We start from the raw sequence: 27,187 nt of genomic DNA, 5'->3' as shown, positions 1-27,187 counted from the left end.
TTCTAGCAGACATAGAAAAGATGATTATGAGCTAGCAAATAATGGCTTATTTAAGCATGCAGCAGTCTCTGCAGTTTTAAAAGTGAATTTCATCACAGCAAGCACTTTCATGAGTTTTAAAGAAGCAGAGAAAAAAATCTTTAAATATTTGGAAGTATGATATATAAATATGCAAATGTTAATATGAGAATCAACAGAGTATCCTGCTTAGTGATAAATGTATTTGTACAGCTCTTTATCTAATCATGTGTATGTTTATTGTAAATAACTATATGTAAATGATTTTTTTCTAATATGTTGCATGGGTTTCTATATTTAAATCTTATGTATAGTCACACTTTAAGCTCTGTGTGGTGTGGAAAGACTACTAATGCCTATATAGCATAGCTTCTTTTTACTAAACCTTTTTTTCCAGTAATTTACAACTTGTTCACTTTTCTGCTTGGGTCAGCACAGCAGTGCCGTGATGTCCCCAGCTGGAATTTGTCTTTCCCTTTGTTCTTCCTGTTTTGAATTCACACCTTTAATTCCTGCCTCCCACAGCTCCACTGACTGAAAAATGTGTGGCACCTGTTCATCATCTCTGTACCTGGACATTATTCTATGCTGTTCTGCAGAATCTAGTGGAGATGTGTGGGTTGTGCAACTATTCATGTATTTATATGCATTCACACGCACATACACATATATTTAATGACAGTCTGTTCTGTGTTCCTGAAGTCTGTATATGTCCATTTCTGTACTGCTTATGCTCAGTGCATAGTGGACTGTGTGCTTTTTAGCTGATAGAACAGGATTTTTTTAGCAGACTTCTGCTGTGGATGCTCATGCAGCTATAATGTCATAGAGGATTAAGAGAGCTGTATCATACGAAATGGGAACAGTTTTAATTATTAAAATAATTTGAAAAAGATGATATGTAGTTCTTAGGCTTTGGATAACAGGTAAAAGTACTTACTCCTACAAAGGACCTTGTAGACTCATCCTACGCTTCTCTGTGCTCAGGCTGGGTTGCTCTGTGCTGGTCTCTGAGCTTGTGTATAGCCAGGGAATTCCCCAGTGAGGGCAGCAGTGCAGGCTAATGGATGGACAAGAACCTTGTAACACCTTTAAGCCTTATTTAAGGAAAAACAAACAAAAAACCTATGGAAACTTATTTGCAAGTTGTAATAAATTGTTACGTGTTTCCTCCATTCTGTTGTCCTAGCCATTGCCAATGTTAAGACAGAAGGACAAAGAGAAATTTTAGCAAGATTGAAATTTTTTGTGTGTATGTGGACGAAAACTACTAGCCCAGCATAACAGCGTGTTTCTGGTCCCTTTATGCATGGGTTACTGGCACAGCTCCATGCCATGGAAAGGCAAGTTCCTGTGTCACTCACAGTGTGATTCAGGAGCACAGTAAGCCTGTCTCACCCTGGGTTGTCCAGGTTCTGCTCTGGCACCATTCTCAGCTGTGTGTTTCTACCCCTTTCCCTGTGTTCACATTGCTTTGGCAGCTGAAAGTCAAGCTGGTTGAGGGAGCTGTCTTGAAGAGGGAGTCTTTTTTAGCCATGGTTTTGTTTTGGTGTATGGAAACTTGTGCTACCACTCTTTGGGTAACACAGCAGCTGAGATGTCCCTTGGAGTGGAACAGAGGACCTGAGAGGAGGTGATATGGGTCTGAGGCAGGAGCTGAAGGAAAAGGGGAAAGTAATTGGAAAGAAAAGAAAGAAAACGGTTACAAGGCTTTATAATTAAATCTTTCCTCCAAGCTTTACATTAAACTATTGTTCTTGATTCCCAAAAGATCAGTGGTGTTTGAGACTAATACTGAATAAAAGAGATGAAAAGGAATATTGGTTCCTTTCATTATGTATTATAGGCGCTGATGATTTGGGGATCTGAAGGAAAAGGAAGTGTGTGACCATGATATTAGAAGCTTTATATACATATTAAAATGCGGAATTCAGAAACACCTCAGAAAAAAATAAAATCACACAGGCAAATTCTGGCATCCCCTAATTTTGAAAGTGAAGAATTTGTGCTGTAGGTTTGGTAGAAGTCTTCTATGTATTTTTGTATGTAAGCACTATGCTTTCACTGTGTTCTGGCCAATGTGGATCAAACAGGCTTCCTAGCAAGGTGGTTGATGCCCCAAGCCTGTCAGTGTTTAAGAGGCATTTGGACAGTGCCCTTAATAACATGCTTTAACTTTTGTTCAGCACTGAATTGGTCAAGCAATTGGACTAGATGATTGTTGTAGGTCCTTCCAACTAAAATTATAGTCTGGTCTGGTCTGGTCTAGTCTAGTCGATATGCTTTTATGACCTGGCATAGACTGAAAATCAAAACCCTGATTAAAAAGAAACGAAAGCTCTACATATAAGAAAAAGTAATTGTATGAAAATATATTTTCACAGCCTAATTTATTGTATATTCTAGAGTAAAACTAGCAATTGTTACAGAATAACCTAATCACTTATTATTTTGCAAATTAAGCAGAATAAACAGCATTCTATAATTTATGAGTGCTTCAGTTTGTTATCAATGTTGTTTATATTTAAACTGCACAGTACATTTCTGTGTTGCAAACATTCTAGGTATACTTTATCTGATAGGTACGTTTAGACAAATATCTAGCTGGCTTTTCCAAGTAGCTGACTTCATTTGTCTGTAAGTGATCTGCTGCTGTACAGATAACTTTCCCCAGCATTTGCCATTGTAGAGGCATGTAGACTGTGTCATTCTGAGGGAGTTCTCCAATCTGAAGCAGATACAAACCACCTCGAGGTCAGGGATAATTTAGCATGTTCAAATCCCAAACTTACTGTGTTCAAATCCCAGATTTCCCTCTTATTTTGTGTTTCTATACATGCTCCTGCTCCTTCATTCTGATTTCTACAGATACCTTAGAGGGTCAGACACACTGCTTTCGTAAGAGAGCCAGCACAAGGCTCAAGGATCACTTGCTCTTCTAGCACAGGATGTAGGCACTGGCTTCATCTCATGGATGATGAACATAGCCATGCAAGGTATTCACAACTATGGTGTGCATAAGACATATTGTCTATTTCACAGACCTTTGGTCAAAGCAAAAGTGAATGAATTGTTCCTTATACAGTCTCATAGTCTGGATGAAATTCCCCAGGAAAGGATAGAAATTGAGACCAACAGGGAGAGACCGGAGGTTCTCTAAGGAGCTGATCACAAGGCTATGTGTCAACAGTAAGTACTTTTGTTCTCAAGAGAAGCTGAGCTGTTGATGTTAAACTGTGCAAGGAAATGAGTCTCGGTTTAGAGACTGCGCAGATGCAACCTAGATTTGATATTGTGGGAAAATTAATTATATTGTTCCTACCACCAAACTACCTAACTGGACTCAGCCTTGTACTTCTTTAACTTTAAGCAAGTGTGTATTCCGATTACCAATTTGTAAATGACATATGAAAAACATACCGTATAGTTCTTTAATGCTTTAGAAAAAAAAAAAAAAAAAATACAGAGTTTTCAGCAAGCAGACTTTGGAATAAGATTGAGGATTTCTGCCTGAAGCTTTTGGCATATATCTCTGTCATCATTATTTTGCTGAATTTAAATTACTTGATAAATTGATGAATTTAAATTACTTCACAAGATCAATATAAACTGATTTGTGGAAACTGCTAAACGATAATTGGATTTAGTCATCTGATACATGACTGTATTCTAATATTATTGTGTTCTAAAGAAAGGTTTGATAGCGAACCTAATACGCAGTTCAACACCATCACCTTCCATTTCTCTCCATTCACAGACATGCATCCAGCTGTAGGTGGGAAAAACTTGGGTGCTTGTATACATCAGTCTTTTTTTAATGTAGCATGTACATGAGTAAGTGTTCTGCAGCTATGACCTCCATCTAATTCAGATCCCTCAACTGTTATATTTCACTTTCCCATTGTTTCAAAGTGCAAAAGCTCCTTGCTGCTATCAGAATATTTTCTTCTGAGGGTAAACTGGGCTTTGTTCATCAGAAAAGACAAGTAAGAACTTGCAAAACAAGGCAAAAATAAAAAAAAAGCAGGTGTTTCTGGCTTGTCAGTAGGCTTTCTTCCTACCCAAACATAACTAGAGGTTTGACAGCTCTTCCCATATTTTCTGGTTTGATCCATCCTTGTTATTAATTTCAGTAGCTTGCCTACTGTGATCTGAAGTGTTAGCCTTATATCTGTAGTCTTGTCCACAATGCCACACACTATATACTACCCATGCTGTTGTACAGATTTTGTAACTAAAATCAGTGTTTTACAAATAACAAGTTCTCTGCTACATTTGACATAAAAATAATGGTAATCACATTCCAGAGTACCTCTTATATGTTGGAATACCTCTTTAAGCTCTGTGTTGCAGAGTCTGCTCAAAATAGGTGTCCTTTTCCAGTGCAATTGTTCTACTTGTTTCTAATGTGTAGAAAAAGGGCTTTAAATCATGTATAGACAGAGGCAATAATACATCCATAGCTATGGACACATTTTGGATAAATGTATGTTAGGGTATAATCTGCTATAAGGAGGAAGTTCTTTACTGAGAGGGTGGTGAGGCACTGGAATGGGTTGCCCAGGGAGGTTGTGAATGCTCCATCCCTGGCGGTGTTCAGGGCCAGGTTGGATGAGGCCTTGGGTGCTATGGTTTAGTGTGGGGTGTCCCTGCCCATGGCACGGGGGTTGGAACTAGATGATCTCAAGGTCCTTTCCAACCCTAACTATTCTATGATTCTATGATTTATCAGGATATTACTTCTCAAGTGCAAATTAAATAAAATAAAACTGAGACACATTGATGGACATACACTTGCTAATATTCTGTTTCTGTCTTTATTTTGGTTTATGATACACTGACAGATGTGTGGCAAAATACTCAGTTCTGTCAAGAGCTTCTTAAAAAAATATCAGAACATGAAGCCACAAAGCCATGTCTTTCTAAATAAGTCACTTGCTACATTCCTTAGCTTCTCAGCATTTGAGTACATGGTGGCATAGCCTTTGGTACCTGTTTTGAGATAGATACAAAAATTCCAATTCTTTTTCTTTTGATCAATTTTCCTTTCCTTTTTGGAAATGCGAGAGGATGTATTTCTCACCTTTGGTGATAAGAGGTTCAAATCCAGTGTCAAGTTCATGTCTCACACTTTTCTGAAAAGTGCTTTTTTCAGTTCATTTGCCAAATGTTCCAGGTTCCTCCCCTGCAGCATCTCCAGTTCCCTGTCCCCTTTGCAACACTTGGGGGGCTGAGGGGAGACAGAGGAGTTGGGAACTCCTTCACAGGAAGGAGCGAAGTTGAGCCTGGGATAAAGGGGAGGGGCTGAGGGGAAGGTAGTTTTCATTTGATCTTTGTTTCTCATCAACCTACTCTATTTTTAATTGGCAAAACATAGAATTCATCCTCACCGAGTTGAGGCTGTTTTGTCCATGACAGTAATTGGTGAGTGATCAGCTGGTCTTTACTCAACCCACAACCTTTTTCGTTTTATCTTCTCCCCCTGTCCTGTTGAGGAGAGGGAGTGAGAGAGTGGCTGGGTTGGGGGGCTGGCAGCCACCCAAGGTCAACCCACCACACTTACTGAGACAGTGCTTTGGCAAGCAATGCTGACTAGTGCAGGTTTGCATGAGGTATGTTCGATACATACTGCCAAGTAAAAAATGTAGGAACATATCATGGCATACATTATGCATTCCTGTTTAGTGTGTTTAGAGCAAAGCCACTTCACAATTTGAAATTACTTGAATCTTTTGTTAAATCTTTTGATTTGCTGTACTTCCTTCTTAAGATTGAGATCTGTTTTATTAGGAAAGCATAGGATCTTTAATATATACTCCTTTTTTTCTTTTTAACAGAAGGTTAAGCAAAATTTGGGCAAAATGTACATACAGATCCACAGTGGCCATCCTCTTTCCACTGGCTGCATAGGGATTTGAAGGTCTGAAAAATGTGGAGTAAGCAGTGTGGGCTGCCATCATAGTTTTAGGTGACACAGTAGATGTCTAACTTCACTTTGGCACCATGGCAGGCTCCTCTGAATGTGTCCACTGGAGAGCTGAACTGAAGGTAAGGAAGATGCTCCAAGAGATAAAAAATGCTGCAGTCCAGTTCTTGCAGAAAGAGAAGAAAAGAGACTTTTCACTCCTTCTCCAAAGCCAAGTAAAAGGCATGAACAAATGTAAAGGAAGAAGTCAGCTGAGAAGCCTTTCTGTAGGCTGCATATGTGCTTGCTTTTTTCTCTGCTCTTCCTTTTTCGTTGTGAAACATAATTAACTGTTCACAGTGAGCTACTGAGCTGAGCAGACTTTGGGTGTCTCAGTTGGCCCCTAAATCACTATGAGCCCTTTGTGTTGGAAGAGGAAAACTTTGTTAGGGCAAATCCTGAGATTTTTGAAGCAGATGAGTTTTTCCGACTATTTTGGTCCCTGAAATGATATGAACACGTATGGATAAGTGGGCATCTTGTACATCACAAAAGATCTTCAAAGAAAGCTGCTTTGGGCAGGTTCAGGTAAGAGGGTGAGAAGGCAGTGAAATGCTTAAGATACAGGAAGCAAACTCACTAATCTCGTAAAATGTTATTTGGAATGGGGGGGAATCACCTATGCTAACTAGACAGAGGGTTTCTTTCCCTCTTTTTTTTTTTTTTTTTATTGTTTTTGATTATTACTGTGAAAAGGTGACCATCCACTTATCTGAAGAGTTGTCGATAGTATCTTATGCTAAATGAAATAATGCATTATGACTGTTACTGTAAGTGTGCATGATTTTATTGACTTACATACTTTTGTCACAGATCTTGCAAAACTGCTCTCCTTGTCACAATTCTGGACCATGAATTGCAGCCTGCCACAAGTATAAACACATCGCGCAGATATGCTGACATAGACAACTTGTTTTGCTTCCACAAATTCTTTATGTATTATAAGTTGTAATGTTTTTTGTTTTAAGTGAATAACATGCCTGATAAAGGTTACAGAGCCCCATTTCTGCTTTCAGTGACAGTTACATTCCTACTGAATTTTTTCTGGTTTACACTAGTGACCCTGGATAAATGTATAATAAACAGTTCTGTCTGTATCAGACAAGAAGGCATAATGTTAGCCCTGTAGATCAAAGCTGTACTTCCAGGGCACACAGAAGTAAGGAGCAATAAAGTGTATTTTAACCACTAGAGAGCACAGATAAATCAGTCTAACTACACAGATGTAGCTGATCTTTGGAAAGGGCTGCTGCTGGTTTTATGTAATTGCTTTTCAGAGGAGAACCACAGAGTGTTTTCACTGAACATAAATGAAACACCTTGGCATCCGCTGAAGCAGACTTGGGATCGGGAAAGCTGGCAGCCTCTCACAAGAAGCAGTTTTTGTTGAACTGCCTTTGAAGAGTTTGAACTGGCAGTGCTGTATTCTGGCTGCAGGGTAACTTGGCTGAGAACATTAGGATTTCCCCTGACATTAAGCCATTAAAAAAAAAATCATTTCCTTCCCTCCCACCCCCATTCAGAAGGAGAAGCTATTTTTACTGCCAGACTTGCTGTGTGTTAGTCCTTCATGAAAGGAGCAGCAGAATTAAAACCATTTAAGGTTTTAGTAATTAAAAAGCAGAAGACACAAATTAAAAGTGTATTAACTCATATTTAATGGGCTATTAGATTTTATTTTACTATCAGTACATGCAAAATTATAAAGGAAATCAGAGATAATTAAAAACTGACAAGATAGGAGAACTTGGGCTGGAGCATCGGTTTTGGTAGAAATAGTGGTAGAAGGCGGATAGGAATCCAGTCACATGAAAGTTGTAGACTGTGGCTCCCAGAATCCAACAGCTTGGACAGCAGTCTTTTACAAAACTGTATTAAAAAAATCACTATTTTAAAAAAAAAAAAAAAAGGTTTGCAAACTGCTAGCATTTTTGTCACTTTCTTGGTCCTTTGTCTTGACTGTAGATTTCCCCCAAAAGATGTGCAGCAGTGACACTGATGTATTAGTGCCAAACACAGTGGAATAATTAGTTCAGTATCTGCAAGTCTTATTTTTGTTTATGTATCACTGAAAATTATTTTCCTTTTTTTTTGGTAACATACAATTTTCTTGGGTTTTTCTGATGAGGCTACCACTGCCTTACTGGTGGGTCAGCTTTTTGTGGATCTACAGTTTGCATTTATCTTTGCTCAGTAGCACCTGGTTGGGTATGGGGCAATCTACATTTAACAAGGTTGCTTTGAACTGGATTTGTCCCTTCTTGAGCTTGAAACCACTTAAAATTCTGTCTCTCTTGAAAAAGTATAAGTGCACTTTTTCGTGTATCACCTGAGATTTTAATTACAGTTTTGAATAAAATTGCTTTGAAATTAGCATTATTTGGCAAGTCCATTTAAGGTTTGTCTTGCAGGCAATTACAAATCATGTAATAATTTGTGCAAGCATTATTCTAAGTAACAGCTTTAATTCCCTAGGCTATTGTTCACAGTGTTTGTCCCTTTGAGCTTCTCTTTGACTCTTGCAAGTTCTGTATGTATGACACTTGGTTGCTGTTGTAACTCCACTCCTTGCTTAGTGTTCTGGATGCCTAAGATGTTGCCTAGAGTCCTGAGGCTACAGTGGAGAAAAAGAGAGGACGAGTCACACTTGAAAACAACATTTGCAAAGAAAACAGAGGAAATCATAGACAATTCCTGCATGATTTCACCGTGTTGTAAACACCAGTGGTACTCCACCATGCTATTTCCTAAGGTAATCTCACTAATGTCTTTTTCCTGTTCTGAAGGAAAACTGGCCTGTTGTACCAAATGCTGGCTTTCTTATTTTGAAGAACTTGCATTTTGCCTGACTAAGGAATACTTTAAACTTCCATGCACGTGTGCACGCTCTCACGTACCAAAATACGTTTTTTTTCTTTGCAACGGAAGTTTGATACTGAATAAGCAAGTGTTACGGGTAGCAAGCTGTAAGAGGCTGCTAAAGTGCTTGGAAATACTGAAATGCTGGTGCTCCCTCTTGTGGCTCAAGTAGAAGACGACAAACCAGTGAAACAAGTGCTTAGTGTGTGATGTATTGACTCCTGCAGCAGGAGCTCAGCTGAGCTTATTACAAATTAAAAAGAGAAGCAGTTCTTACTTAAAAAATCTTCATTTTCACCTGCTTAGATGATCAGCAAGTGCCAAACCCTCGTGTCACCTTGTCAAGGAATAGCCATCTTCTCCTGTGCTGCTTGCAAAGACTGGTGGAATGAGGTGCAAAAAAAAGAGTGCCTGTGTTGGTCTTCTTTTTCTCTTCTAACACACAGCCATTTACCTGAAAGTTTTACAAATCCACTTGCAAGGTTAAATCTGAATCAAGGGGACTTCATAAATATTTAATGCATTGTGTTTCTAGATTAATGTTTGGAGGAGTTTGATTATTAATCTGTTAATGGAAATGCTTGTGACTCATCATCTCTTGGAGAGGGTATTCACTTGTATATTCCTAGAAAGCAAACGAAATTAATTTAGCCACATTTATTTTTTTTTAAATGTATTTTTTAATTTTTTTAAATACATTGCCTGTCCCTCACATCTCACTCTGGCTTTGTTTCACAGTTATTTGACTTCAGCTGTCCATTTGCTCATGCGTGTTTGAGGGGATTTAACTGTAAAGGATGGTGGCAGATTGTGACCTTATAGCTGGAACTCAGAGCCACCAGGCTAATCACTGTCTAAAACATACATTAAATAAAAGCAGTTTTAAATTCTTGTGTGGACTATTGCCACACTAATGACTTACAGGTCTGAGAAATTGTGTCATTTTAGTTAATACTTGACACATACCCCATTTACTGGATATATATGTATCAAAAGCTTAGAGTACTTGCTAAATATACCAAAAACAAGCATGGAAACTGTTAAACATAAAAGAAAGGACAATTTTCAGGGTCCTGATGCTGGTTCCCAGATAAAGCTAAGTCTAAGCCCAAGATGTTTTCTATCCAGAGAAGTGTTTTCTTCTTGTTACTTTATGCACAGCAGTAAGAACTAGTGAACAGACTACAGACACTCTGCAAGACTAGAAGATGCTCATCATCTCAGTGTATTCCACAACAGCCCATGACCGAAAGTGGAGCAGAGAGTCTCAGGATTCCTTAGGCTTATTTCTGGCACAGTGGCAGCATTTAAAGATTATGGTGTAGCTAATTACCGATACATGGCATATCTAGTTCAAAGTATGCCACAGGACTGTGCATTCAGTTTGCTGGAGTCGTTTGATGTAAAATCGTTTCAGTAGAAACGCTGGGATCAGAAAGAACCATTTCTACAGCAATAAAAACCTCAAACCCAAAGAATGTGACTGGTTTCTCCTATTGCGCATGTGAACTTAGAGGGCAGTATCCCACTGTTATCGATATGATGCTTGCATTGTCCAGTCTTGTGTAAATGCAAAGGTTAATGATGCTCCAGTTTTGCAAATTGTAAGTAACCACAGCTAGACATTCTACAGAATTGCAACCAGGAAAATCAAACTGCCATGAAGTTCATGTGTGGCACTAATTGCGATTTAACTGCATGGTTATTACAAGAGCTTTTAATTAACCCAGTCATCATACTGTGGCATACAAATTGTGCGTAATAACAGCATGCTGAGTATAATAACAATAGGTTTGTCGGAACTGTGAAAATCAGGAGTTTTATCATTTTCTGGGGTTTCTTTTTTGTGCCCTTAAATATTGTGCAGTATTTACAAACATTTGACCGAAAAGAAAAAAAAAAGAACCCAAACAAACAATAAACCAGAAAACCCCCTAGTAATTTGCTGAGGTTTGTCTGTCTTTTGAAATTTTATAGCAGTCGTCTTCCTGAAATTCAGTGTGATCTGTAATTTTCTCCTGAATAATATTTCTGGTGATTTTTCAGTCTCATTTTTCTCAAGGTATTTTCAGTCCCGTTTGAGAATAGTTTTATACACTCTTTTAGGATTTCGTGTTCAAAGCCAAGAAAAATTGTGGAAACATTTGGTGGGGATACCCTTTCAGTGAAGACACGAAGAATACATTCTGATCATATATTGCTGCAGAAATGGTAATTTGTTAGCTCATTAGTGTAGTGAGAGCATTCCCCTTTTCTCAAAGTCGTTATTCCAGTCTGTGTCTCTTAAGACTGTCTGTAATAACACTGAATTTTTATTTGGAAGGTAAATTTTGCAGCGAAAAGACTAAAAATTAACAAACAATGTAGATAATGGATATAGTTGTAGCCCTTCAGAAACCATAGGAAATACAACTAACACACGTTACACTCACAACCTGTACTCATTCCTGGAGATGGAAAGAATGCATCAAAAAAACCTCCAACCCAAACAAAATTAAACCAAACCAACCAACCAAACAAAACCCCCAAAACCAAACCAAACCAAAACAACCAACCTCAGACATTATTATAGGAAGTATATTTATTTATTTTCTAGACTATTATCAGCCCAGTATTGGGAAATGAGATACTGACATTTTGGTTTTAAATTGTTTGTCTCACAGACAGAACAGGCACCTGAAGGCAATATGAGAGCATATGACCTTTCCGTGTGCACAAATTTACTGAAGAAACCAGGTTGCAAGGAAGACTGGGCCAGTGAGGGAGGCAAGAGTACATTTGGCATGCATATACACTTAATGGCTTAAACATCTGGCAGCTGCTAGTGAACAGTTAAAAAGAGACAGATTGAGTTCAGCTGGGTGATGTACCAAATGAACAGCCAACACCACACAAAGCCAGTCTGTTAGTTAGTGGTCACAGGGGTTTAAATGTCAGAGATATGAAAAAGTTAACAGAGGTAATGACATTGTTATTGTACATGCTGAAGTATCTCGTCCTGCAGAAGCTACATCTGAAGAAGTAAATGACTTTGTTAAAGAATGGTGAGCTAACTTTCAGCCGTGAGAGCTGTGGTGTCATTAACAGAACTACGTTCACGGCAGTATGATTACTGTCATGTACTTCTTTGTGGGAATGGTAGAGCTGTACATGGTACTGTAGAAACACCTTTTATCATTTAACTAATGATGTTTTCAGAATTTTCAAAAAATGGCTTTTGGATAAAACCCCAACCCACTTCTTAAAAAGACATTTCAGATAGTGACAGTATTTTTATGGTATTTATATTATAAAGTTTAACCAAGATTAATTTGTAAGAAACAGTTCAAACCAAGGTTTATTTTTAAATGTATCAGTGAATACAGATTTCTTGGTATTGCACAATCATAGAATCATAGAATAGTTAGGGTTGGAAAGGACCTAAAGATCATCTAGTTCCAACCCCCCTGCCATGGGCAGGAACACCTCACACTAAACCATGCCACCCAAGACTCCATCCAGCCTTGCCTTGAACACTGCCGGGGATGGAGCATTCACAGCTTCCTTGAGCAATCCATTCCAGTGCCTCACCACCCTCACATTAAAGAACTTCCTTCTTATATTTAACCTAAACTTCCCCTGTTTAAGTTTGAACCCGTTACCCCTTGTCCTGTCACTACAGTCCCTGATGAAGAGTCCCTCCCCAGCATCCTTGTAGGCCCCCTTCAGATACTGGAAGGCTGCTAGGAGGTCTCCATGCAGCCTTCTCTTCTCCAGGCTGAACAGCCCCAACTTTCTCAGCCTGTCTTCATACGGGAGGTGCTCCAGTCCCGTGATCATTCTTGTGGCCCTCCTCTGGACTTGTTCCAACAGTTCCATGTCCTTTTTATGTTGAGGACACCAGAACTGCACACAATACTCCAAGTGAGCTCTCACGAGAGCAGAGTAGAGCGGCAGGATCACCTTCGACCTGCTGGTCACGCTCCTCTCGATGCAGCCCAGGATACGGTTGGCTTTCTGGGCTGCGAGCACACACTGAATCTGGCTCATGTTCATTTTTCCATCGACCAACACCCCCAAGTCTTTCTCTGCAGGGCTGCTCTGAATCTCTTCTCTGCCCAACTTCTAGCTGTGCCAATTTCTTTCAATGCATTTCTTGAGAACACTCAAAAAAGATAAACAGAGATAACGGTCATTAGACAGTATTTTGAAGCAACTGTTTAATAGATATAAAACAAATATCATCCATATCCCAAGCCACTATGACTGCAAAAAATATTTTCTTTATTTGTTAATTTTAGTCAGAGGAAACTATAATGAGATATTATTGTAAACTCAAGAAATATAGATAGCAGTGGATCCTCCTGCCTTCCTAGTGGAGGTGAATGCAAATGGGTTTTTTTCAGTTTACTATAACTGGAGCCAATTTTTTTGACCCAAAGGACTGTTACTTACCTGCTTAGGGTCTGTATTAGCCAGTGCATCATTTCCACCATGTTTCTCCTCTCCTCACAGGCTCCTACCCTGCAGTCAGTCTCTGAGAGTGATTGGACAGCTAAGGTGCCTCTTTCAGACATGCAAGGCACCTAAGACCTACAGCAACCTACACATCTAACCCATGCCTATCATGAGACAGAGCCCCCATCCCAAACATCTGGATCTGGCTCTCGCTGTCTTTTAAACCATTGTTTTTATTCTTGGTAAGATAAAGAGTTGTTGAAGAGCATATGGCAAGCCTGGAACTTAGGCAACCCAAACCATCAGTTGCTTTGTAATAAAAATTGATCATAAGCATAATGCTCCCCATATCAGATCAGTGAGCATAAGAGAATATGAGCAAAGTGAGGCAAGGACAAAAGCATTTTTCTGTTTCTGTTGGATGTGCATTGTATTGATGTAGAGTGGCTGATGGGCTAGAATGCTGCAGAGGCTGGGGAAGTGCAGCACTGAAGGAGCAAACTCAAACTCCTCCACCTGTGAGGATGAATGAAGCCTAGAAAGAGTGTAGAGACTTATGGGTGGGGAAGGGATGGAAGCCCAGTTAAGTTGATGGAGAGCATGTGCTCTGAAGAAGAGTTAATGGGGAAATGGTGGGAAAAGTGTGAGGGAGCTTTGAAACTGAATTTGAGGGCAAGAATAAGTATAGTAACATGCTGTCCAAGGAGCCACTGCCTCTGATAAGAAATGGTGAGGTGGATACTAAAGTGTATCCAAGTTAGTTAGTCCCCTAACGGACACTGGTCATACGTCCAGGGACAATTATCTTGCAGGTAAATTCATGCACCTGATTTGAAGGGGATTCAAATCATAGCTTGGATGCCCAAATTAAGACATGTGAATTGCAGACAAAAAGGAGTATTCACTGTGAACTTTACCCTCACTTGAAATTCGTAAGTCTAATGCTTATTCATATGTAGTAATAATGATGAGTCTTTCTTCTTTTGACTGGCCTAAGCAAATACATTCAGTGAGTCTTCAATTATCATCACTTACACCATGCATAACAGCAAGGAAGCTCATCAAATTAGATATGTTAATTTTATTTAAAATTTTAAATGTATTTCTTAACTAGCACTACTGCAGTTCTTAGTTGCAAAGGTGGTTCTTAAGACTTGCATTTTGCTCTTTAGCATGTGTGATGGCAACTTGAAGAGTGAGATTTATTTTCTGTCTCTGTTCTTACATTTGGGGGTATACGGTGCAACAGGAAACAATAATCTTCGTTGTATACCGTATGCACCCATTCCTCTTTCTCATTTTGAATGTGTTTGTGCTTCAAAAATTGGAACACTGTGTTAGAGCCAACAGTGATCTCTCCCTGTTTTAAAAAAGAAAAGTTGACTCCCTATTGAAACCCAAGTTTTCATAAATCACATACAGTATTAGTTTTCAGTAGTGCCTGTGTGCTAGCTAACACAAAATGTGTGTAGTTCAGTCTGCTTAATATCTTGTCAGATGTGATCCCCAGCATGAAGTATCTCTTATTTAATAAATATGTATAGCCCTAATTATTTTTATTCAGTGACTAGGGAAAATAATGATCCATGAAGATGAATTGATAACTTCTATTCTACAAAATACTCAGTGTCACATTTTACAAAGAAGAAAATGGGAGTTTACGTGAACTTGTGCCTATTGACATCTAGATCAGAAAGCCAGATGTATAAAATGCCTTGATATTTTCAACATCTATGGTCGAATCATTAAACTTACATCTTGGATCATTAAATTTACATCTTGCAACATTGTAATGCAAGTTTGCACCATGCTAACTGTTCACTATATGCTTTGGGTAACTGTGCTGAACATGCCATAATAATTCATCAACCCTGAAAGAAATCACAAAGTTCGATGCATATGAAAAATGTGATTGCGGTGTATTACAGAGAAAATGGAAATTTGCCACTTTAGAACACATTGTGTTATCTGAGGTTACTGTTACTATCTGCATAGCAATACACTTTCTTTACAGGAAGAAAAAAAGCACAATCAAAATATATGTGGTGACTTGATTATACACCTGGTATTCCTTCGAAAGAAGTGATTTTGTTTGGTTATTTTTCTACTATAAAATGACTAATTATGGGTTTACTGAATATGGTGTTGAGAAATATGATAATGAAACTTGTCTTAGCTTAATGACCACGGAACTTTATTTCTTATTTAAATGGACTTAAACTGAATTGATACATAATATTTTTTGTTTACATGTGTTATGTTCTTCTTCTTGTGCCTTTTTTTCCTTTTGGGTGAACAAGGTATGTGGTCCTCCTGTAAGGAAGCCCACGCAGTCTCCAGGTTGCTCCTTAGATCAAAATAGAGATAATCAAGGGTTGAAGATGTTCTCAAGAGACAGTAAAGAAACCCTCGCCAGCAGAAGAAAGTAAGACATTAGTTTTACAGCCAGAAAGAAAGAATAAAGTAAGCCATTAATTTTACAACAGAATAGATTATATTCAATGCAATGGCATGCATTACTAGAGAATAAATAAAGATTGCAAAGAATGAAGCATTTCAGCAACATAATGTGCCGTTACATTTTAGAAAGAGTAATTTTATGACTAGATTTTGATTTCTGAAATAAAGGACATATGACGAGTCATTTGGTGTGGCTTGAAGCATTTATAAGAGTAGATAACATTCGTAGAATATGAACGTTATCTTTGATGTATACATTTTCAAATTACATTTAACTTGCACATTGGCAGGCATGATCAAAGCTGTCAAAAAGTGATTGTGACTTTCATCAGAAGACTGTACAAATTGATCAGTCAAAAAAAAGAAAAGAATGACTGTTCTTACATACCCTTCTACTATAAAAAATGAGACAAGTAAGTGGGGCTAAAACTTGAAATCCTTGTTCAAGCAAGTCCAGCTGATTTTTTTTTCTCAGACTTTTGTCAGTATATGGTGAATTGAGATGGCTGCAAAGACTTGGAGATTTCATTTTTACCTGGCTCAGCATTACAGAGTAAAATCTTCCAGACTGCATTTAAGTGTTTAAGCTGCTGCTATATTCTATGGAGAGAAGGACTCAATTCAGCTGCCCACACAATTGCAAGCATCGAGTGCCACCCAGTGCCACTTGAGGATACCCAGCTGATATTCCACTGCCAAGAAGGTGGCCTGTAAATTGTATTGTATATTCCAGCTTTCTGCAGATATCCTGGATAGCTGAGGGCATCTCAAAAGCCAGTCTATCTTAAGACAAATTAATCAAGTCTTTAATGACTATAACAGTAATAGCACTGTAAAGAGTAAGAATAATGTTACAGTTGAGACTAAATGCCCTATTATGCAAACAAGGTGCAAAGTTAAAATGAGAAGTTTCATTTCTGTCACAGTGTTTGCTAAAACACGAAGAGGTTTTCTTTGCCCTCTTTTTCCTTTTATTTCACTTTGCAGTGCAGAAGGAAATTGAAGTGAGAGAATTGCGTAATTGGTCACTCCTGATGTCTGGGGAAAAAAAAAAAGCCTCTGAGTTTCAAAGGCAGACCATTCTTGTTAGTGCAAGGTCCTTCAAGTTCCAAATAGTGGAGATAAAAACAAAAACCAAACCCACAGGCTTCATAGAGCATTGTGAAATGGAAAGAAATGCAAACCAGAAGTTTGCTTTAGCCAGCACAGAAGTTCATCAAGCAGTACGCATTATACAGGCACATTTTCTCTGTGTTACGTAGCTAAGGAAGTTCTTGATATTTGATGATTGCTAGCATTCTGCAAATGTGTAACCGTATTCTAAAATCTCACTTCATCCAGGACTGTTCCATGTTTCAAAATAAAGTGTTGTCTGAGTTGACCTCAGGAATATTGCTAAGAAGACCTGAAGGGTCATGAAGAGCAGTAAGCAGCACAGTGCAGTATTATTTTGCCATGATTTTCACCTGCCTGAGATGCTGGAAACACTTTATGGCAAGCAGCAGGAGCTACACCAAAAACAAGGAGAGGGGAGAAAGTCTGAGATCCACTGACACAGATTTCAGTTTAACAACTTCACAGTTGATACCATCTTCATTTGCTGCCTCCAGGATCACCTTCCTTATTAGTCACAATTGCTTTATATTTCATTTTGTATTCCCATGGCAACTGTAACAATTCCTCACATGGAAAAGTGACTACAGCAAATGTTTGCAGCCTACTTTTAAGGAAGTGCTGTAACTCCACTTTATTTACCTTCCATATACTTCTGGCAGCAGGTTCCTCTCAGCAACTTTCACAGATTTTAGCAGAAAAGAACAGGGTTCTCCCAAACCATGTAGACTTGATCAGTGACAGTTATCTGAGAGGAAATGAATGAAAATTCCATTAAATGTGTGAGTTCCCTGATTTTCTAATATTTTCAGATACATCCCTGGATGAAAGTTTCCATTTTAAAGAACATGGCAGACTGCCTCTGCCTGAACTTCTCCTAAATTATTTTTACCGTCACACCTAAGCTGGTATTTTCTAGTGCTATGTGGTACAAGAATGAAAGGAAATTTCTCTGTGCTTTTGACACCAAAAATTGTCAGATGAATTTCAAAAAATCTAAGGAGAAACTTCCATAGTAACAAACTTAAAAGTATATAATGCTTTTTCCTCCAGAACTTAACATTGCATACATCTTTTAGTATGGAGAATAAAATTGTAAAAAAATTAACATTTCCAAATAAACCGATAAGAAATATCTGCAGCTTCCAGCTCCCACTGACTGTAATTGCACATTTGTGCTCAGCTGCCTATAATTACATGCTATCTGGTCTAGAAGATGATGATGTGAAAATTGACATTCATACCATCTGCCCTTCTAACTACATTGGTCAGACATCAACGGGGGATGAAATCAGTTATTGCTTCTGTATTAACTTTAGCTTTGCCTTAGGATGTATTTACTAATAAACTGAATGACCTTTCCATTAGAATGCAGTTTGTCACAAGATATTATGGCAGCTCTATTTATTTCAGTTTTCGTGTTGTACATGGATGTACAGATGAAGAAATTCCAACTATTTACTATGAAAGGACTCTCTAAACACTAGTTTTCAGCCAGAATGTAAACCCAAAGCACAGATAAAATCAAAATCAATCCCAAATGGAGCAAAATTGCAAAAACGCTGTACACAGTGGATGCAATTTTGGGGATGGAGAGATACAAGATATGATTATTCATGTCTGGGAGAGTGTGGATGAATCATGCATGCATATTTTAAATATATCGCGCATAGGCAATTATATGATGCATAGTCAAATTTGACCCTACCTGAGGTTTTCCAAACTGCAGTTTTAAACTTAGTACGGTACTTGTATCACATTTAATATGCATAGTAAATCTAAATCACTTTGGTTTGTGTAAAATATTTGCCCTACAATTACAAGAAAGAATTTGTGGCTTTTTAAATGACAGACTGTATATAAGCACTCATGTATATAGTCACTTGTGTTTTATCTGTTTTAATTTGGAGTAAACAGTACTTAATAATTTCATTCCTTATGCCATTTTAGGCCTGTGTTGACTAAATACAGGGAAATGTATAGAGTATTTCAGGCATTTTTTCATTGTGGCAGACACCATAAAAGAAGTTAACACAGAGTGAAGCTTGCTGTCTTACAGAGCAGTGAGTACAGCATTTGCTTTGCCTTTGTGCCTGCAGGTCATAGATAACTCGGTATAGTGTGATGTTCTAAACCAGAATGAATAAATATTTTAATTATTCACAGCAGGAATGGGTCTCCCAGGAAGAGAGCATAAGCAAACATTTTATAAACATAAATATCACAATCCAGTTAAAAACATGCTGACTAAAAAGTCATTAATTTGTATTAAGTATAAATACTTACCGTTAACTCTGGGCATCTTGACAATTATTTAAAATAGCAGTATATGATTTATAACCTATCAACAGCACATAAAAAAACTGATGTAATTTTTCAGACAGTTATTTAAATATCCACTAAATATTTAACACCTACGTCTTAAACCCATCTTACCTAAATCTTTACTTTCTCCATCACTCTAACAAATACTCGTTGTAGTATTTGTAATGCTGTGTAGGGGACAAGTTGGTAGCATTAATGAAAAACAGATTACTTATTCAATTTAATTGTTATTATTTAAATTGCTATGCCTTTTTATAGAATATTTTTTCTGTATTTGTGCAAGTATAGCATTGCAAACTGCATCACAGCTATGCAAGAAAATTTCATATTGGAGGGGAATAATTCCTGTTCCAGAGCATGAGTGAAGTTGGGTTTTTTTTTTCATTTTCACCTATGAGAGTATCAACTTTGTAAAGCTGCTGAAATGATCTGAGAGAATCAAATTAATCTAACAGGAAATTGACAAATTGATTTAAGAAAAAAAAAATCATTGGAACCAATGGAGAGTAGTAAAATAAGCACATTCTTTATCTTCTTCTGTATAAATACACAACAGCTTAATGTTATTGACTGTCAATTATTTCCTGTGTTCCCCTGTGCAGGGAATTTATCAACCAGCTCCGGCTGTACAGAGCCTTTTACAGTGGCCTGGCTGATCAGCTCTGCAGTAATGAGTTGGCAGCTGCCGATGGACTCCCGTGTTGGAACGGAGAAGATGTTGTAAGAAGGTACCTTTCTGACTCACTTTCATCTTTTCTTTTGTATTTCATGTCTGTTTCTCTAGAGTAGCTTCCAACTCGAGTTAAGTGCATTGTTTCCCTAGGTATCAAGGTGTCAGGGTTAGTTCAGAAAACAAACTGGCATGGATTTCCTTCTCTCAAGCTTCACCTTTAAACAGTAAAAAAACCCCAAAACCCTGTTTCAATGAAAAAAAAAAATAAAATCTACTTTTTTCAGATATTCTTCTGTCAAATTTACAGCACTTACACGTATACTAGAAAAGAAGCTTGGGTTGGCATTTACAAAATACAGTTGGAGAAAAAGAGCATGGATTTTTGTTTGAGCTTGATCTATACAAAATGTTCCTTTTGATACAGGTTGTGTGATAACAGACAAAAGCTATTAGCTTAAAACTTTCTCTAATGAATGAAGCAACCTCTTAATATATATGGTTTCCCAAAACAGAGCTAAAAGTTAAAACACAAAACATCCTAAAGGTGAAACACATGTATTGTTTTATGTATGCAGCAGCTTGGGAGACAACGTTTAGCAGCAATGGCAAAGAAGAGATAATAATCAACTGCTATGCTCTTGGATGTTTATTTCTGGAATCAATATATTTCACAGCTTACAAAACACTAACATTTGAGGATGTCAGAAGGATTTTCAGAGAGCTGATCTCTATGTTTTTGCTTTTTTGCTCTCATCACCAAAACAAGTATTTCTCTGAGCAGGAAGACCTTGTGATGACAGAGACCAAAATATTAAAAAGTTCACTGCAATTATGTTTTTATAAAGATCATTCTGTTAATACGGCATGTATTAGTAGGTTGTATCAAAGGTTATATTAAAGAGGATGGCTAAAGGTTGTGAGGTAAGTTAATGAAGTGGGAGATAGCTGGTACTAAATAGAAGGAACAGTAACAGCCTGTATCTTTAGGTATCTCTAAAAAGGTTATGTAGGAGCTGTAATTTATTGATCAGTGATACCTAAAGAAACTTAATGGATACTCTCAGTGAACAGCTACAGGTCTGCTTTTCTTTATCTTCTTGAATAGACCAATGCTTTGAAAGTGCCACAGCCCTATGAGTAGTTGACTCCTTTGATCACCTCATTGGGAAACTCTGTCTTAAATTTTCAACAATCTTCTCAAGGTGACATTAATTCTTGAGATATCTATATCTGAGATTTAAACTCAGTTTTACCTTCTGGCTTTTGCTTTGCTGCCCTTCCCCAAATGAGTTATACTACTCATACCAAATGTTTTGGTAACAATTTGAAATAAGCATCTTGTAATTCCGGATTTTCTAAGGTACTATTTCCTAATGGTACTATTTTAGTTATTATGTTATTATACTATTACTGTCTTACTATATAATACTTACTATTATACTATAATATTATGCTGTTCGGTTTTGATTGAGTAGACTTTAATGTCCGTATACAGAAATGAAAATTTCTACTAAATTCTAGACTATAGTGTATTTTTAGAAGTAATAAAATATTTAATTAATGCAATTTATTTATTTTTGGATCAACCTAAAGGAATAATTGGTGACAAAAGAACTGTATCTTATAAGAAAGACCACTTTGATATTAATTTAACTTATAAGCTTCCTTACTAAAATAATTTGGTTTCATATGCATATTGACATTTATAGTTTTTATATTTTGTCTGAGTACAGCCCAGTGTTAACTTCCTGAAAGAGCTGGAATGTGGATAATATTTAGAAGTACAGAGTGCTGATTAAAACCAGAAGAACAGGACAGACTGAGTTCCTCTAGGTTGTCAACTGTATCTGAGATTTGCAGATTAGTTCCTACATCTCAATATCTCTACTTCTACACTGAAGATGTTGTGGTGCATATTCTCTTGCTCCAGTAGCTATATGAAGATGCTCACATATATCCTCTTCTTCCCCTTCATTTTGCTTTGTTACTCAGTCAAAATGTCCCTTTTTCAATTTTATGTTTATATTCGTTCTTTCCTAACTGAAAGGGAAGAAAAATCTTTCCTGCGTTTCGACTGAGATCAGGGGTTTTTTTAGTATCATTATTATTACAGAACTGTTAATCTAGGGAAATATGGACACTTTTTTCTTCTTGTGCTTAGGAACATCCATGTGCCTGCTATGAAAGTAAGGCACGTGTGACACAAGCATGTGGGAGACAAGTACATGCATTGGGCATACAGTGCATGGAGATTTCTCTTGGCTATGGAAAGTAAAACTCAGCTACAGAAACATACTCAAATAAACAAATCCTGCAAACTCAGAAACAAGGAGGTTGTGTTTGAGCAGGGAAGGCTCCTGGTCTGCCCCACAGACTGTGCTGGGAAATGACATTTGAAATGGATCAATGAGTCAACTAGCAGAGAGATCTAATGAGATGAGCAGCATCAGAAGTGATTGTGTTTGGGGATATTGTGAAGGGAAATGAAAATTTCAGCCCTTGGGTATGCGGACTGGAGTCAGTGAGCCTAACCACTGTGCAGGCAAACCAGATTAGAAGGGACAAGTAACATGCAGAAAACAGGAGGAACAATTCAAAATTATCTTGGTGAATAGCCTGAGCCCAATTTTAGCATTTTCAGGAAAACTGGCATACTCATAGAGTATTCCCAGAAGTATTATGAGATCAATCAAGAATCTAGGAAACTCAGCTTACCAAAAAAGGAGTCAACAAATTAGATTTGTTAAATCTTGAAAAGAAAAACTATTAAGAGAAAATGCAAAGTGTAAATAAACTGTTACTAAGTGGAAGAAAAGTATCTGCTATCTGCTTCCATAATGGCTAGGACACATAGCAAACAAAATATATTCTGATTAAGTGTGAAAGAAAGTTTTCTAATGGCAAGGACAATAAGGACCACAAATAGTTTGGTGGTCCTGTGTCTGCCTGAAGGAGGATGTTTAAGAACAGGCAAGGCATTGAGCAATGACGCAGCAAAAGCCGATTTTCCTTAGAGATGTGGAGATAAATTGGATAACCTCTTAAAATCTCCTCCAGCTTTCTGATTCTGAATCTAGGATTATCTAAATCCTGTGTTGCTCAACTTTTGTTGCCATGATTCCAGGATACTGTGACATTTTAGAAGCAATAATGACCTGAGCAGGCACCATCACTTTTCTCTGTAAATACTGAATAACACCTGATCCTGCACATTTACTCTCTTTTCTTCTCTCCCTCTGCCTCCCAGTATAATAATAAATAAACATATTGGTGAATTTATCAGTGCAGTGTACCTGGCACAGATCAGGAAAAGTCAGTATTATTCAAATTAGTTAAAGATAAATGGATTTTTTCTGTTTTGATATTCTTCATAATTTCTGCCTGGTGTTGCCTTCTATTTAAAAATCGTGTACCATAGCTGATAATGACTGCAATTTTGGGCCTGATATGGGAAAGCAATATCATAAGGTACATAATGCTGGTGTGAGTGTATCAGAACCTGAAGAGATTGCTAAGACTGCTATATCTGTGTTTCAAGCTGCAAGTAGCAATAAACCCTGGAGACAGAAAATATAAATGTTTTTAAAAAAATCTTCACAATTCTTTTTTCTCCTGTTCTATGCATTTTTCTGAAGGAAGTAGTTCAAGGTTTTAGCAGCTATTATGTCTCAGATAAATCTTACAGCCTTTGCTACCTAGATTATCAAGCCTGGGTGGGAAAAGGTCAGAAAAAGAGGGTATTATTGAAATGAAATCTTACTTAACAGTTTACATTTCATGTGCTTCAGCTGTTTCCTTTTTGTTTCAAGCCTTTCCCCTCCCCCCCCAAATCATGTTGTGTCATGACAATATGGCCCTTGATTCTGGAACTGGAAATTGTTCTGCAGCTAGCCTGTCACACAGAGCAGGCTCATGCTGTTGTTAAAAATTGAGACCAAAATCCCCAGGCTCCTGAATTCACATAGATAAGACTGGTAGCAGGCAGGACTTGCAGGAGTAAGGCTACTATCTACTACAGAGTGAAGGAGAGGATGTCTCAGAGGAGTCTTCAGCTCTTCACTGTTTTACCCAGTTGTTTGTCTACACTGGTCACACATGTAATGCAGGCTTCAGTTTTAAAGGCACAACTGAGTGCCATGATGAAGTACCTGGAATTTAGTGTTACGGGATTTATTAGGTTCAATAGAGAAAGTGGAATGGCAATTAGTAAGTTATGCAGTACCAAAGCATATCATAAACGTTACATGGATTCGGTCGAAATTTCAGTGTCATCTTTGCATTAAATCTAAAATAACAGGAATTGTGCAAATAGACTGAGCTTGTTCTCATTCATGAACAGAAAGGGGTTTAACTGACATTTATACAGTTTTGGTAGTCCGGAGTGCCTGGCTAGAATGTGAAGAGGGATGGATTAAAAACCCACAGAGGAGAGGAGAATATGTACTGTACATCTTGAGACCACTGAAATAAAAATAGATGTGGGAGAAGAAAATAGTACATTTATGTGTGTTGAAGAATTCAAGAGTAATGGAGATTATTAAAAACAGCTAATCAAGTTTGGAAGGAAGAGTTTCGTATGAAACACATATCTGAGGTATCCAAATTAAGAGTAATTAAACAGCATGATTGATTTTAATTGCTGAGCAAGTTGTTAGAAAGTGATTATAATAAGCATCTATCATCAAATAAATGCTTAGCTTTAGCAGAGCTCTTAGGATATGGGGAAAGGAATTTTTTTGATTCTTAAATATTCTGAAACAAGAGTACAGTCCTGAATCTGTTCTTAGACAACAAAAAAAAGATTAATGTTGATATAAGGAGAGCTAATGAATTCCTTTTAGCTTGCTTCTATTTGAACTCGTCATCACTTTATAATGTAGAATGTGAACTGCTGTCAAAGGCACCTCCTGCCACCTATGCAGAAGATTTGCCTGAGCAAATTGAAATGTAGTGGCAGCAGATTATGGCTTTTACTGCTTTGCCTAATATGCCATTGCCAACAAGGACCAGAGATGTGTAAAGAAAAAAACAATTGTAGAGATGCATAGAGATACATGGAGAAAAAAAAAAATTGTAAATATGTGCTTCTTCACAATCTGCAAGTTTTGAATTGCTTGACCCAGAATTATGAATATTCAGTCTTCCCATGAACTCATAAAATCTTAGCACAATAGCATTTCACAGCAAGCTAACCACAAGTTTTGAGATACCAAAACACTGAGTCAACTTAAGAGGTAGTTGGTGGATAAAGGTATTTGTAGGCTAAATCTTTTATAAAGTAATTAAAATGAAATAAATTGTTAAATCCAAATGCCTGAAATCTGAAGTAGAATAGAATCATAGAATAGAATTGTAGAGTGGTTTGGGTTGGAAGAAACCTTCAAAAGTCATCCAGTCCAACCCCGATGAAATGAGCAGAGACATCTTCAAGTAGTTCAGGTTCCCCAGACCACATCCAGCCTGGCCTTGAAGTATATTTATTTTGAATTGCTGCTGCCCTTTACGGGTGCTTGGAAATGAAGTCAGCAGCATTTGGCACCTGGACTGTCGTGAAAACTTAGGACATCTGGCCTATAAGAACATGGGGCCTCAAAGGTCCTCCCTGAATTCAGAATTCTTTTTTTTCATTACAATTTATATATTTTTCATTTGGAAAACTGCTGACATTGAGATACATTCAATGAATAATCAGCAACACCATTAATTTTACCACTGCTCCCCCAATCACAAATAATTTCTTGTTGATATAGCTTCACTTGTCAGAAGAATAAGAGGGGCTTGTGATAAATTTTTCTGTATCAATGTAGAAAAAGAAAAGGCATTTCTATTACTGACATCAGCATGTAATTGAATAATAAAAAGATTATGTTCTTCTAGTTGCTGGTTTTCTGGAGGTAACTTTTTATTGTCTTTTCTTTCAAAAAACCTTAAACATTATTTTTTAGTTTATCTTAATGAATTTGAGAATTATAATGGAGAATATAATCTGAACCATTTATTCCAGAGAAAGATGAAAACAGAATAAAGAAGAATGATGATAGATTATATAAAAGATGAAATTCAGATCCCTCTCTCAGTTGCTTTTAGGAGCTTCAACTCTGACATTAAGTTAAAAAAAGAAATGACATTATGATTCTTTGTTGATATTAATTGTGGGGATTGTTCTCTATTTTGTCATGAGATACAAAAATAAAATCCTTCCTGCTTTAATAATGGTAATATTAGCTCTCAATATATGCTTAGATAAATCTCATGACACTTCAGAATGGAATTAATTTAATTACATAACAGTAGCAAAATACGTATTGAATTTGGTTACCTCAGAATAAATGATCTATTTTTCCTTTTGTTTGCTTGATCAAATATATAATTTTCTGTAGTGTTTGTCCTAGAGAAATTCGAATCATTTGTCATGCACAGCAGGGGTTATAATAGAAGGGTTGTAACACTGGGTGAATTAATTTTTATTAAGCTGATAATAATTTACAAAATGTATTGACTTTTAAATTGAAAAACATTATTAGATCCATATTAAATAAATAAAAGCATTTATAAAGTCACAGAAGACTGTTGAAAGATAGCACAAGAAAGAACAGTGACCAAGGATATTCTAAGAGACTGAATTATGGCATTGTCATACCTTCATTTTGGAGTGTTTTCTTCTTTCATTTTACACAGCCATAATAAAATAGACTTACTCCAAAATTTAGTATTAGAGATCTGATGACTCTTACGAGTTTTTCCTAGGGAATTTAGGACTACTTTACCACAGTTTATGGCATGAAACAGTGGAGGGGGAAAAAAAATATATCATCTCCTTTTCATATAATAAGGTTTCATTTTAATACCAAGGAAAACTCATGCAAGAGGCTTTGCTTCATAGTTCAGAAATAAGCCTAACATAAAATCAATAACTGTGAATCATAGCAGATGACACTAGACAGAAGATTTGTGTATTTGTGCCTTACTGAGGTTCTTATAAAAGAAATATGATCTAACTGAATTCAACTTTGATATATAGAATATCTTTCAAACAATAAGTTTAGTGATATTATACAATGTGGCCCCTTATACACAGAGATGTTCTGAACATTTTATATTTCTAAAACCAAATTATTTATCACCCCTAGCCATGGCAATTTAATGGAACAGCTCTCATTGAATTATTTCAGTTATATTTAGGGCTGTGAGATATCTTCTATGGGGTCCTCCTTCATTTTAATGTTCACAGCAGTCCTCTATAAACACTGCTGGCTTACCAGTCCAGACAGGAAACTTCTGAGTACTGATGTTCAGCACTGTAGCATCTACAGATGTTCCTTTCAATCTTTGTATTG

General features: G+C 37.1%; 1 protein-coding gene across 1 annotated transcript in view; it reads left to right on the top strand.

Moving 5' to 3' along the window:
• GPC5 (glypican 5) overlaps nt 1-27,187 on the top strand; it is a gene marked incomplete at both ends in the record, with an annotated part of 674,493 nt that overhangs the window by 104,678 nt on the left and 542,628 nt on the right. Inside the window, 2 exon segments of the mRNA XM_080612532.1 lie at nt 15,571-15,704; nt 19,780-19,905. Of these exon segments, the coding sequence (XP_080468658.1) occupies nt 15,571-15,704; nt 19,780-19,905 (260 nt within the window).

The sequence above is a fragment of the Psittacula echo genome, assembly GCF_963264785.1.
Source record: "Psittacula echo genome assembly, chromosome: 3".
NCBI classification, from domain to species: domain Eukaryota; kingdom Metazoa; phylum Chordata; class Aves; order Psittaciformes; family Psittacidae; genus Psittacula; species Psittacula echo.
This window is presented reverse-complemented; position numbering and strand designations above follow the sequence as displayed.